Source organism: Piliocolobus tephrosceles, unplaced genomic scaffold, assembly GCF_002776525.5.
Source record: "Piliocolobus tephrosceles isolate RC106 unplaced genomic scaffold, ASM277652v3 unscaffolded_110, whole genome shotgun sequence".
Classification (NCBI taxonomy): Eukaryota; Metazoa; Chordata; class Mammalia; order Primates; family Cercopithecidae; genus Piliocolobus; species Piliocolobus tephrosceles.
The window spans coordinates 360,596-374,443 of NW_022292088.1; the positions used below are offsets into that span (position 1 = coordinate 360,596).

The 13,848-nt window shown below is 49.4% G+C and overlaps 1 protein-coding gene and 1 long non-coding RNA gene across 5 annotated transcripts in view; one reads left to right on the forward strand and one right to left on the reverse strand.

The window, feature by feature from the left end:
* The window catches only part of LOC111529185 (protein-glutamine gamma-glutamyltransferase 5), a 37,122-nt gene extending 24,775 nt beyond the window's left edge, over positions 1–12,347 (forward strand). For both annotated transcript variants that reach the window (XM_023196083.2, XM_023196084.2), the window contains 7 exons: positions 3,730–3,868; positions 5,306–5,409; positions 5,516–5,755; positions 9,088–9,456; positions 10,001–10,161; positions 11,240–11,373; positions 11,589–12,347. In XM_023196083.2, coding sequence (XP_023051851.1) covers positions 3,730–3,868; positions 5,306–5,409; positions 5,516–5,755; positions 9,088–9,456; positions 10,001–10,161; positions 11,240–11,373; positions 11,589–11,742 — 1,301 coding nt within the window. In that variant the 3' untranslated portion in view covers positions 11,743–12,347. The remainder of the gene's footprint in view (positions 1–3,729; positions 3,869–5,305; positions 5,410–5,515; positions 5,756–9,087; positions 9,457–10,000; positions 10,162–11,239; positions 11,374–11,588) is intronic.
* LOC113219868 overlaps positions 8,658–13,848 on the reverse strand; it is a 14,605-nt gene continuing 9,414 nt past the window's right edge. For all 3 annotated transcript variants that reach the window (XR_003306847.1, XR_003306845.1, XR_003306846.1), the window contains exon 3: positions 8,658–8,830. This is a non-coding gene — a long non-coding RNA (uncharacterized LOC113219868). The remainder of the gene's footprint in view (positions 8,831–13,848) is intronic.

The following is a 13,848-nucleotide window of genomic DNA, read 5'->3' on the forward strand; positions in this document are numbered from 1 at the left end:
TAATTGACTACCTGGTCTCAACACTTATCACTGAATGACTACTAAATGGCTGAATGAAGAAATGTAATTGCTGAGGCTGAGAATGTGGTGTGATATACCTTGATAACTCTGTGGCCCCTTCCCAACTCTGAGATCTCTTTCACCTTTGCCCAGTTGTCACTGCATCAGTGCATGTGCATGTAGTGTATGCATGTCCATAAGCACAGATTCCCCACGTGGGTTTCTCTTTTACGAGGGACTCAGAGCCCTCAAAATCATCAGTGACAGGTCACCTAAATCTCACGTCAAGCTGTGAGTCATCAGGACTGAGAGTCCGCAGGAACAGGTTAAAGGTGCCTTACTTTAACAGGAATATAATGAGCACCTACCCTGTGCCCAGCCTTGTACTAGGAATGTAGAAGTGCAAGAAAAGTCTTATATGAGCTCAACTCTAGGGGGATGTGTAATTTGGCAGACAAGATAAGGCAGACACATTAAATTACAGACAGCCAAATCCAGTGCTGAAATGTGTGACACAGGCGATCAGGGTTATGTGAGGGCACGAGAAGGGATGAGTGTGGTGTGGAGTCATTGATGAAAACTTCACAGAGGAAGGTGCATTGAGACTGAGGTGTGGCTGGGATATCCAGTGGAGTTGCAGTGTTGTGGCCTGCAGTTAAAAGCCTGAGAGGCTTTGAGATCAGAGAAACGTGGGTTTATGTCCTGCCCTGGCTTTTCTCTTTCTGCCATGTGACCTTACCTCTCTAAGCTCCAGGTGTCTCATCTTTAAAGTTGGGATAATCATATGGGCCTGAGGAGAACTAAGGGAGGTAATCCCCGTGCCATGCTTGGCACCACATCTGGTACCTATGATGATGATGTCCTTGACTAGAAAGGCTGGAAGACAGTAAGTGCAGTGAGGGATGTGTTCAGTGACAGCAAGGTCTCTAGACAGGCTCAAGATTCAAATTCAGGAGTCCTGGGCACACAAGCGGGAGAGAAAGCCATAGTCGGGATGAGCTCTTTGTGGGAGGACAGAACCAGAAGGACAGAGGGAGCAAGGCCCCTGGAAACATGTGTGTGCACGGCTTCTGCTGCACAGATCTGAGTGCTTTGAAGCTGATGCCTTCGCTTCACCCTCTATGTAAGAAACCATTCTTGCCCCTCTGTGACTTCATTCTGTTCTACTGTGACAGTCTGCTCCCCATCCAAGTCCTCTCACAAGCCATGATGAGCAAAGGGTGAGACTGGATCAGTGCAAATCCATCACCACTCAAAGCTTATGCTCTACGGACTGTTGAGCTTGGTACCCAAAGCATCACACAGCCATTAGGATAGTGGTGTGTTGAACTCAGAAATCACCAGAACAGGCAAAAGATTCATAAGACAACATCCATCCATCCATCCATCCATCCATCCATCCATCCGTCCAGCAAAGATGCAGCAAGATGCAAAATGGGCCTTGCCCTGTATTATTAATAGCTGAGTAATGATAAAGATGAATAACACACAACCCCTGCCCTCAGGAAGACAGACTTGTAAACAGTTCATCACAAGCCTCGTACTCTGGTCTCATAGAGAACTTCAAAATGCTTCAGGATCAGTTACTTGTGTTAGTGTGGGACAGTGCCCATCAAGTCATGTTTAGCAGGAGTTGACACCACTATTGACCCTTCAGGTGACCACTCATGAACTCATCCATCCGGGTGAAGGGCAGGGGGAGGCTTGCTCCCTGCTCTGCCTCCCTGCCCTCCTCCTTGGCACATTTTCTTGTTACTGTGAGTGTCATTCACCCTCCTGACTGTACTTTTAGCATAAATGTGCCCCTGCAATGCTGCTCTCTTGTCTCACTGCTGTCTCAGGGTCCTTCAGTGACAGCTTTTCAACCTTCAGCCTCACCTCTGCAGCTGTCCTGTGTCACCTCCACCTACAACCCACTTAGTCAGCTCTACCCACTGCCTGCCCTAGTTCTTCAGCCCTGTTCAGACCTGCCACGCGAGCTCAAGGCTCCCTTTGGGCTTCTCCCCTCCCTTTTCTGGTCCCATCCAAGGCCTGTCCCCACCCTGGCCTGGAGAGGCTCTGTGTCAAAGTGCAGAATAAGAAGAGGGTGAGCTAAAATCTGTATGCAATTAAATGTTTAAACTAAAAATTATAAGTTTTTATGAAATGACAGTAGTGTGTGTGAAGAACCCTTAGAAATAACCGTATTTTTGACTTGGTCATTTTACCCCTTAGAATATATCCCAGAGGAGGGGAGATACTGATCTACAAAGGTATTTATCACAGTATTTACAACGGGGGGAAAACTGAAAACCAACTAAATGTTTCAAAATAATCACCACTAAACTCTTGCTTTGGGCAAATATTTGATAATATAGGAAAATACTTGGGATGTAAAATTAGGTGGAAACACTAAAATGCTGAACTGTATGCATACTACTGAGAGCTGGACTCAGTATTGACTGCAAGCTTAGCAGTGAAACCAGGATGTTAGTGGTAGCTCTGCCTCTTATTAGCTGTGTGACCTTGGTCAAAGTAGCAAACTTTCTTAGCCTCTGATTCTGTGTCTTCAAAATGGAGATAATAATAGTAGCTGTCATATAGAGTTGTCTTGAGGATAATGTGTATGAAGCATTTAGCACTATGCCCAGCTGGTAGATACTATTATTGTCATTATTAAATTGACTGGGTTGTCATTGCTGGACACGAAGGGACAGGGATCCCCAGAGCATTTCATGGTGGGATTTTCCTGTACTTAAAAGAGCACAGAGGCCGGACGCAATGGCTCACGCCTGTGCCTGCGTTGGGAGGCCAAGGCAGGTGGATAACTTGAGGTCAGGAGTTCGAGACCAGCCTGGCCAACATGGTGAAACCCCATCTCTACTAAAAATAAAAAAAAAAAAATTAGCTGGGCATGGTGGTGTGTGCCTGTAATCCCAGCTACTCGGGGGGTGAGGCAGGAGAATCGCCTGAACCCGGGAGGTGGAGGTTGCAGTGAGCCGAGATTGCGTCATCACACTCCAGACCCAGGGCACTAGGGCTGGAGTGTGATTTTTTGACTTCGGGGAAAAAAAAAAAAAACACAGAATGGAAATACGGCAGAGGATAAAGAATGGGAGTTGGCTGGCAAACAGAATGCATGGCTCCCAGGAATAAAGACAACACTCTGCCTTCTTTCAATAATGTCTCTACCAGGTAGAAACTCTCACTTTTCTAAGCTCTTGTTACATGGTTTTCTTTCCTTGTTGGCTTGATCTGTGATGCTTTCCTAGAGAGGCTTCCAAGATCATACACCCGGGAAAAATCATACAGAACGTTTTGCTTGAGAATCTGATGGTCTTAAGCAATCATTCTAATCACAGAAAGGAATAGAATTCCAGCTGTGGCTTGAAGCTGGAGATTTAGGGCCAGAAAAGAAGTGCAGTTGAGTCGGGCCTCTGAGTTTTGCCAAAGGAAAGGCATGCCTGTCCCACCCTCCTGGCGTAAGCAGAGCTCACAGCTTGCTAGACTTTATTGGCTCAGGCAGTGCTCGTCTGAGCAGTCAGCATCCCGACCTTTGCATAGAATCTCTCCCATGAGCTCCAGAAGTGGGGAAGGAAGTTGGAAATATCACTATTCCAGTGTTCCAAACAGCTCCAGCATGGTCCTGCAGATGACGAATGGAAGATTTCTCCAGGTCCAGGCCCCAAAGTCTGGGAATACACAGGTCCGGAATCTACAGCTCACGGGTGGCTTCTGCCCTTTTTGCAGTGATGAGGTGCCTGGGGATCCCCACCCGTGTGATCACCAACTTCGACTCTGGCCACGACACAGATGGAAACCTGATCATAGACGAGTATTACGACAACACGGGCCGGATTTTGGGGAATAAGAAGAAGGATACTATCTGGTGAGAAACAACCTCTCAACCTATTTCTAGGGCCACACATCGGAGCCAAGCCCCATGGCAGGAGGAAGGGCAGGACGATGTCCGTGAGTCTGCTCCCTCCCCTTCACCTCCTCCACCCCCCACCCCCAACGCCAAGGCTGCCCCCACACCTCTTGCCAATCTTCAGCTGGGAGACAGCTGAACAAAGCCCATTTGAGGTTTAGAAGTCTCACATCATAAGAACGTTCTGCCCCGGGTTGAGGTTTTCATCTTTGTCACCTCCTTCGCAGAACCTCCTGGGTTCAGGGGAAATTGTCCAGTTTTATGCTTGGTCTAACAGAGTATGGACAGCCACGTAGAAATATGCTTGGACAAATTGTGTGACCTAACGCTACTAGACTGAGCGGGGAAACCCAGCCCTGTCTGTCTACATTCTGCTTGGCCTCTCTGAGCATGAGTTCCTTCCTTCCCAATATGGGGCAGAACCCTCTCTAGAATGAGGGTCTTTTGACCTATAGTCAAACAAGGTAGGTCAGATAAAATTTTTATGGCCAATTTTTATACAGAAAGGCAGAGGGAAAGCCAGGGTAGTACTTTTAGGTTTTAAGACTGCCTTTGGGGAAAAGGGGTTCTGGTTTCCATGACCTTCCCACCTTGGGGAAGAGAGATGTTAATTTCTATGGTTAGCCATGGGGGTAAATGAGACGGAGAGACAGGAAGACTGGAAAAGCTCCCGAAAAACACTTCTGCTTCTGAGACCTTCATTTTGGAGTATTGTTTCCTGAGTGCCAACAGTTCTGACCACAGGACGGCCTTACCTCCGAATACAAAGACAGCGACTGCCTCTGTGAGTCAGCAACACACACAAAGGGGCCACGAAGACTGTTTCATGAGACAGTGAAGGATTTTTAACTTCAGTGGACTCTGGAAACCTTCACTTTCTGTCACAAGCTGAGTCCGCAGAGGGAAACTCTTTTCTGGGAGGCAAACAGAGGTCCACGAGAGGAAGACCTGTCACTAATTAATCATTTTTTTGAGCCAGGGTCTGGCTTTGCTGCCCAGGCTGGAGCGCAGTGGTCTGATCAAGGTCAATGCAGCCTTGATCTCCCAGGCTCCACTGATTCTCCACCTGAGCCTCCCAAGTAGCTGGGACTATAGGCACGCGCCATGATGCCTAGTTAATTTTTTTTTTTTTTTTTTTTTTTTTTTGAGACAAGGTCTTCCTTTATTGCCCAGGTTAATCTTGAACTCCTGAGCTCAAGCAATCCTGTCACTTCAGACTCCCAAAGTACTAAGATTACCGGCATGAGCCATCGTGCCTGGCTATCCACAGAGGTTTCAAGCCCTGCGTGTGTGCTAAGTCTGTCTTTCCATCCAACAATTCATTTGCTCGTCCATCCCTTGCCCTCTTCTAGAAAGACCAAGCAGTACAACGTCTCCCTTGGCTCTGTTTGACAGGAACTTCCATGTCTGGAATGAGTGCTGGATGGCCCGGAAGGATCTGCCCCCTGGATATGGAGGCTGGCAGGTGCTGGACGCCACACCTCAGGAGATGAGCAACGGTGAGGCTCTCCAGAAGAAAGGCAGGACCCGCTCCCATGGAAAGTGCCCCACCCCTGTCCAGCCCTGCAACAAACGGCCCACCAAGGCTCCCCTGTTCTCCTTCAGGCGTCTACTGCTGCGGCCCTGCCTCTGTCAGAGCCATCAAAGACGGAGAAGTGGACCTGAACTACGACACGCCCTTTGTGTTTTCGATGGTGAATGCTGACTGCATGTCCTGGCTCGTCCAGGGAGGGAAGGAGCAGAAACTTCACCAGGACACGAGTTCTGTTGGCAATTTTATCAGCACAAAAAGCATCCAGAGTGATGAGCGGGATGACATCACAGAGAACTACAAGTACGAAGAAGGTAAGTAAGTAAGCCAGCCCTACTCAGAGCCCCAGTCCTGCAGGAACCTTCCCCTACCCCAGGGAGCCAGAGAGCAGCTGAGAGGCAGGACCCAGCCGCACTGTCGCCTCAGCCATTCAGTTTTGAGGCCCTAGCTGGGGTGGCCCCACGGCCTCACTTCTTTGTCACGCCCCCACCCCACATCCTGCAGGCCAGCGAGCTCCCGCCGCAAGGCGCTCACATGGACTATGGAGCCCAAACAGAATATGAATCCTTCACCCCTGCTTCCCGCCCCAAAATCAGCCTCCCACTGAAGACGACAGGGAATTTAGTAAACACTATGCCATTCATTTATTTTATTTAGGATATTGTTTAATTCATTGTGTTTCACTGAGTCTTTGGAGGACAGGCTGAGGCGAGCCCAGATGTTCACTCCCACCCCTCCTCCCTGCGTGGCTGGCAGGACCAGAGGCTGACTCTGAGGTGACAGCCCTGGCAGCAAGGCCACAGGGGAGGCTATGTTAATCTGTTATAGATGAATGCCTGGAAACTGAGAAACGCCAGCCACTAGATTCAACTACCAGGGAACCAGGCAAAAATATCCAGTCCATGAGGGCCGAGGCAGGGTGAGGGCCGGAGCTGGGATCTGGCTGGGGAGGATCTGAGCAGGCACAAGGCAGGGTGGGTAGAGGGTGGCAGGGAGGGCTGAGCAGTTGCTGGGAGTACTGGTGAGTGGGTGTCTGTGGTTCGTCTACATGGGCCTCGGGGACAGACACAGAGAGGCTCCAGAATTCCCTACCTGGAAAGGGGATTCGCAGTAGGGGGCGAGTGTTGAATACAGCCCAGCAGTGTCATCACCACCCTCTCCCTGCGGCCTCTGGCCTCATCTTGGCTGGGTTGCCCCAGAAATGGATCCTGAGGCAAGCATTCAAATACAAGTGGTTTATTTTTGAGGCTATCCTGGAAATGCTGGTAGCAGAGTGAGGAAGGGAGACAGGGAAGGGGAGGAAATGGATATAAGAGTACATTTGCAAGCCTGTTAGCACAGTGACAGCTGGCTGGGAGCTCTGGGAGTGGGGTTGCCAGGAAAAATACAGGACAAATAATGCTTTAGTGTAAATATGTCCCAGGCCAGGAGCTGTAGCTCACACCTGCAATCCCAGCACTTTGGGAGGCTGAGATGGGAGGATCGCTTTAGCCTTGGAATTTGAGGCTGCAGTGAGCTATGATGGCAACACTGCACTCTAGTCTAGGCAATAGAGTGAGACTCCATTTCTTAAAAAAAAAAAAAAAAGCCAGGCGCGGTGGCTCAAGCCTGTAATCCCAGCACTTTGGGAGGCCGAGACGGGCGGATCACGAGGTCAGGAGTTCGAGACCATCCTGGCTAACCAGGATGAAACCCTGTCTCTACTAAAAAATACAAAAAACTAGCCGGGCGAGGTGGCGGGTGCCTGTAGTCCCAGCTACTCGGGAGGCTGAGGCAGGAGAATGGCATAAACCCAGGAGGCGGAGCTTGCAGTGAGCTGAGATCCAGCCACTGCACTCCAGCCTGGGCAACAGAGTGAGACTCCGTCTCAAAAAAAAAAAAAAAAAGATGTCCCAAATTCTTTGTTGTTTGTTTCAAATTAAATTGCCTTGTATTTTTGTTTGCTAAATCTGGCAACCCTATCACTGATTCGGTGTGAAGTGCTGAACAACACTGCAGATTTATCGCACCAGAGAGGCATAGGGGCTAGGGTGTTTATCCATCAATTCCTGTCGGTCATGAGTTGAGGGCTGTTCCTAGGGGATGCAAATTCTCTAGCACTTCTGGCCCGCCCATGCATGAGCTGAGTCTGCTCTGGTAGCAGAGAAAGTCTCAGACAGAGTTGCAGGGGCTGCAATTTGAAAAGCAGGGCCTGTGGGCACTGAAATGGCAAGTGCCAAGGGGATGTGGGTGGAGCTGTGACCGCATTTGCTACAGAGGCCCACAGGGTCCCCTGTGGACTCAGGGGGATTGGAGCCATACCCTGGTGGTCCTGAGTGTCCTGCTCAGGTGCTCCTCGGGCTAGGAGTATTCAGTCTTCTCCCACCCAGCCTGGCAGGGTCTGGGGTCGCACAGACCACAGATGTGCTAAATCGGATTCCCATCTCTCTGGGCCCACTCTTTTTAAATTTAATTTAATTTAATTTAATTTTATTTTATTTTATTTTATTTTATTTTATTTTTGAGACAGAGCCTCACTTTGTCGCCCAGACTGGAAGGGCAGTGGCGCGATCTTGGCTCACTGCAACCTCCGCTTCCCGGGTTCAAGCAATTCTCCTATCTCAGCCTCCCGAGTAGCTGGGATTATAGGTGCCTGCCACCACGCCTGGCTAATTTTCTTTTATTTTATTTTTAGTAGAAACAGGGTTTCACCATGTTGGTCAGGCTGGTCTCGAACTCTGGACCTTAAGTGGTCAACCCTCCTTGGCCTCCCAAAGTGGTGGGATTACAGGTGTGAGCCACTGCACTCAGACTTTGGGCCCATTCTTACTGAAGCAAATGTCTCCAGATTCTCTTTTGTCTGGAACTGGGCTTAGAACAACCTGCAGAGCAAGGGTATAAAAGTGGCCTCTGCCTCAGGATGTTGTGGCAAATGCATTGAAGGGGTAGAACTGGTCCCTGGGGAGAGTACGTACTCAACAAAGGCAGCTTCTGGCATTATAAGGGAGGCGTGGGGAAGTATTCCTGCACATGTGGCCCACAGGGACCTCCGGGATAGAGCAGAGAAGCTGAGGCCACTCTGGGAACTCCGCACACCTAGGCCTCCTTTCATATGTCTTTACTTATTTAGTGTGCTGCTCCTTTCTCTCAGTTTCCAGGAATTAGTCTATCCCTGAACAATAATCTGGCTCTGGAACAGGAAATCACACCATGCCCTGCTGTCTTTAAGAGGTTTATTTCTCTGCGTTTGTGGGCCTTTGTCTTTCCCTTGAGGACATTAGGATAGAGTTGAGCGGTCACAAGCACAGGTTTTAGAGTTGGGCAGTTTTGGTTCCCGCCTGGGCTCTGCTCCTTACTAGTTGTGTGACTCGGGCAGGTGACATGACTTCTGTTAGCCTCCTTTTCTTTATCTGTGTATGGAAGAAGAAGAAGAAGAAGAAAAATGGTAATGGTAATATGCTTTGCTTGTGGTTGATACGGGAGGATGGGTGCGAAGTGGCCAGCAGAGCCTGCCTGGGAAAGCACATGAGGAGTGGAGGGACTGCTTGTTACTGGGAGTGAAGGCCTGAAGTTGTTGGTGGAGATACTGGGTGGGGGATGGCGCTCAGCCTTGGTGTACCCTGGTCAGCCTGGCTCACAGCTGGTGCTGCGCTCTCCCCACCTTCAGGTTCCCTCCAGGAGAGGCAGGTGTTTCTGAAGGCTCTGCAGAAGCTGAAGGCTGGAAGGTTCCATAGCTCCCGAAGAGGAGCAGATTTGCAACCTTCCAGGCCCACCCCACTGAGCCAGGACAGCCCTCGGAGACTGCATACACCTTCCCTTCGACCCAGTGATGTGGTCCAAGTCTCCCTGAAATTCAAGCTGCTCGACCCGCCCAACATGGGCCAGGATATATGCTTTGTCCTGCTGGCCTTCAACATGTCCTCCCAGTTCAAGGACCTCAAAGTGAACCTGAGTGCCCAGTCTCTGCTGCACGATGGCAGCCCCCTGTCCCCATTCTGGCAGGACATAGCGTTCATCACACTCTCTCCTAAAGAAGGTATGCATGTGCACAGTTTGTGTACGCAGAGTTGGTTTTGGCAACATCGGTGTGGTCAAGCCGGCCGACAGGGTTCTGGGGGCAGACCCCTGAGACACCGTGATTCCTACTGTCCCCTCTGGCATGATCCCCCTCCTTCCCTCTTCTCCTTCCTCCTTCCTTCCTTCCTTCCTTCCTTCCTTCCTTCCTTCCTTCCTTCCTTTCCTTCCTTCCTTCCTTCCTAGTATCTCCTCTCTGCCTCCTTTCTCTTCCTCCTCCTTTCCCACCCCAACAAAAGTAGCTGGTTTTGCAGGAAAAACCTGAGATTTTGAGTCTCTGAGACCTTGGTTGGAGCCTTAGCTCTCCCATTTCCTAGCAGAATGGCCTTGGGCAGCCATTTTGGCTCTTTCCAGCGCATTTCCTCATCTGAAAAGCTGTCACCTGCTTCCCCGGAACTTGGTACTCGTTGACTCTCTCTTCTCTGTGGAAGAGAGACCCCAGGTCCAACCCAGGTCTGGCTGATTTTCTCAGCTACTCTCACCCCATCCTTGTGTTCTTTCTTTAGCAAAGACCTACCCCTGCAAAATCTCCTATTCCCAGTACAGCCAGTACCTGTCAACAGACAAGCTGATCCGCATCAGTGCCTTGGGTGAAGAGAAAAGCAGTCCCGAGAAAATCCTGGTGAACAAGATCATCACCTTATCTTATCCGAGCATCACGATTAATGTAGGCAGGAGTCCTGCAAAAGGCTTGTGGGGCCCCGTGGATCTGGTGGGGAGGGGGTGAAGCCCTGTGAGAGGGCAGCCTGGGCCTGCTTAGGAGAGCATCCTCTCCCTCCTTTGCCTCTTCTGGTGCCCCAGGAGGGAAAAGTTTGTCTGAGAGGTCTTCATCCTCTTGTACCACCCACTAGAGGCCCTATGGATGGGTCCTTGAACAGGTGCCATGGACAATAGAAGAGATCCCTCTTGTGCCATTCCTGCTGTTGGCCTTCCCCATGGTTCAACATAAGGAAAGTGAGCACAGATGGAGGGTCTCTGGTCTGGGGAGAGCCCTGTCTGAAAGTCAGTTCAGATTTGCCATTTTTTGGCTGTGCATCCTCAGACAAGGCCTTGGGCCTCTACTTCTTGAACTGTCAGAGAGGGGATTAGAGTAGGTGGCCTCTGAGGACCCCTCCTGCTCTGACATTCTGTGATCTTCCAAGTGGGAAGATTTCAAGGGCTCCCTTCCTTCCCATGCTGTCTCCCCGAGGCCAACCAGCCTCCTAGACCCTGTTAAGTAAGCCCATGGAGCCCCCTCCGGTGGGGAAACATGAAGGTTTGGCGAGAACTTGGGCTTTTATGGCATCTTAGCAAAGAAGCAATATGTTTTTAGAGAAGTGACAAGAGAAAGGGAAAGGACCTTGAGTCTGAAGGGGTGGCGAATTTGGGGAAGGCAAATACATGGGAAACTCATGGTAGATAAAACTTAGTTAGAAAGTCTGTTGTGTAGATTCCTCTGGTGCCCTCTCCAGGCTCATAAAGGTCTGAAGTCATCTCTGGTGATCAGCCTTTGTCCTTCTTGGTAGAGAGGGGAGGGGGGACACCTTTGTAAATTTATGTCCTACTTTTAGGCAAATAAGGGGCAACCAGAGAGCTTTTCTTATATCTGCTTCTTCTCAATTGTCTTCGGCTCAAAGTAATTCTTATGCCAAAGTGGCATATTCGGGGATGGCATATCCTGCCACCTTACGGAACAGTGCCCTTCACAAATGTCTGGTGAGTTGAGGAATGAGAACTAATTCTCCTTCCCCTCCTGGTCTGTTTAGGTTCTAGGAGCAGCCGTTGTGAACCAGCCACTCTCCATACAGGTGATATTTTCAAACCCCCTCTCGGAGCAGGTTGAGGACTGTGTGCTGACCGTGGAAGGAAGTGGCCTCTTCAAGAAACAGCAGAAAGTCTTGTAAGTGCTGCAAGTGCTCAGCCTTCTCTTCTGTTCCCGCCCCCCGCGAGATTAGCACTATCCTTCTCCCTGGACGTGGGCTCCTGGGCCAGACTCGCGACACTGGGGAAGGGAAAGTGGAAGCGCTCCCTCGCACTCAGGAAGCTGGGTGGAAAAGGGCTCTGGGGTCATCATCATGCCTGTGGTTTTCTGGCATGCTGCATTCTCTGTTGCAGCCTTGGGGTCCTCAAACCCCAACATCGAGGGAGCATCATTCTGGAGACCGTCCCCTTCAAGAGTGGCCAAAGGCAGATCCAAGCTAATATGAGAAGCAACAAGTTTAAGGACATCAAGGGTTACAGGAATGTTTATGTAGACTTTGCATTATAAATTCTGGAACAACGCGCCGACGTGTGCCTTTCAAGCTTCAGGAAAAGGAGCAAGTTCAAATGCGGGCTGCGCCATTCCCCACCACAACAGAGGCTTCACAGGGCTCCAGCGAGAGCAGCAGAGGGGACGACGTGTTCATGGTCTGTCTCCCCTGTCTCCACTAGAAATGTAAGCTCCATGAGGGCAGGGACTTTGCTTTATTTACCTTGTACCCCTACACTCAGAACCATTTCTCACTATGCTAGGCACTCAATAAATATTTTTTGAATGAATGAATAGGGTACTCCAGCATCCAGAGAACAGGTAGGAAATGTGTATGGATGGATATTGCCCTGGACCATTTGCACAGCTCCCCTGGACTCTTTTCAGGGCCCAGGGATTCCACTGTGTCCCATCCAGAGATTCCAGGGATTCCACAGTCTCCTATCCAGAAGCGTGATTTGGCACAGAGGTCAGAGGATACTGGTAGGACTTGGCCATGACTTACTGCTCCCTGCCCCAGATATCCAGGAAAGAAAAAGACAGGCTGAACAGCTCACTGTCGTTGTGTTGTTGCAATAGCTAATTCCCTAGTATGAATAACCTTCAGACCTTGCTCTCCTTTGCCCCATGTAATCATCACTTTCCTATCTGTTCCCTGGATGCTGGAGTCTCCTATTCATTCATTCAAAAAAGCATGTATCGAGTACCTAGCATATGCCAGAAATGGTTCTGAGTGTAGGGGTACAAAGTAAACAAAGCGAAGTCCCTGCCCTCATGGAACTTACATTTCTAGTGGAGGCAGGGGAGATAAACAATGAACACGTCAACAAATAAGTGAGATACCCACAGGTGGTGTATCAGCCACGATCCAGTTAGAAAAGCCAAAAACTCACAGGTATTTCTATATACTACCTACCTACCATCTTTGTGTCTTGGGGAAAAAAAAAAAGCCTGGGAGACCTTTCACTCTTGGCCTTCTTTTGAATCCTTTCCCATATCACATCCAAGAGGTCCCTCAGTCCTAACAGTACCAGCCTATTCACTCAAAACTCACCGATGCACTGTGGTCCTGGATGGCCTTGGGTTGGCTGGGGAGATAAAACCAGCTGAATAACACAATGAGGTAGACTTTGAGTGGGGAATGGAATACTCTTAGAGTTTTCTATTAGTTGCAGCCTGTGTTTGTGGTCACGCAAACTCCACCCTTTCTGGGTCCTACTGAACACAAAACAATTCTGAGCATTATCTCCTCTTGTGGCACTGCACAAAGTTCTGCCCAAAGAAAGACATGATGCACTTGCTCTCTCAGTACTGGCTACGTGACTGAGACAGCTGTCCCATTAAATACACTCACAGTAAATAAAGAAGATAAAGACTTCCAGTATGTATAAACCAAAGGGTATGTGTAGTTAATCAGAGGGATAGAAGGGCATGTGGTAAGAATTAGGGAAAGTGGGGAAATAGTCCTGTGAGAGAGTGGGCTGAGAACCAGGAGCTACTGGCAGGGAACTGGAAGTAACTTAAAAGTATTCCATCTTATAATTATTACCTGGCAATCATGACAAATAGTTTAAGGAAAACACCAGAAAGAGCAACATCTTACAGACACAATGACCTCTGAAGCACATGGAAGGTTTCAGGAACTGCACCCTAGGACTCTTTAATGAGTCCTGGTTTTAACACCACATTCATGAATTCTTTCATTCAACAAAGATTTACTGAGTTTCTACTAGGGGCCAGTCCTCTGCATGCTGAGCGCCAGTCCCCTGGGCCCACTTTTCTTTCTCTATACTTTGTCTCTGTGTCTCTGTCTTTTCTCAGCCTCTTGTTTCCCACCTGACGAGAAACGCCCACAGGTGTGGAGGGGCTGGCCCCTTTCAGCAAAGGTTGTCTTTCGTTTATTCGTTTAACATTTTTTGAGTTCCTAATGTGCTGAATGTTCTAGGTGTAGGGAATAGACCAATAAACAGGGCAAATAAGGTTCTCCTCAACCCATTCCCAATGGACAACCTCACAACCCCTCATCCCCCATCCCCAGTGGAACTCAGTATCATTTCCTTCCTTCCTTCCTTCTTTCCTTCCTTCCTTCCTTCCTTCCTTCCTTCCTTCCTTCCTTCCTTCCTT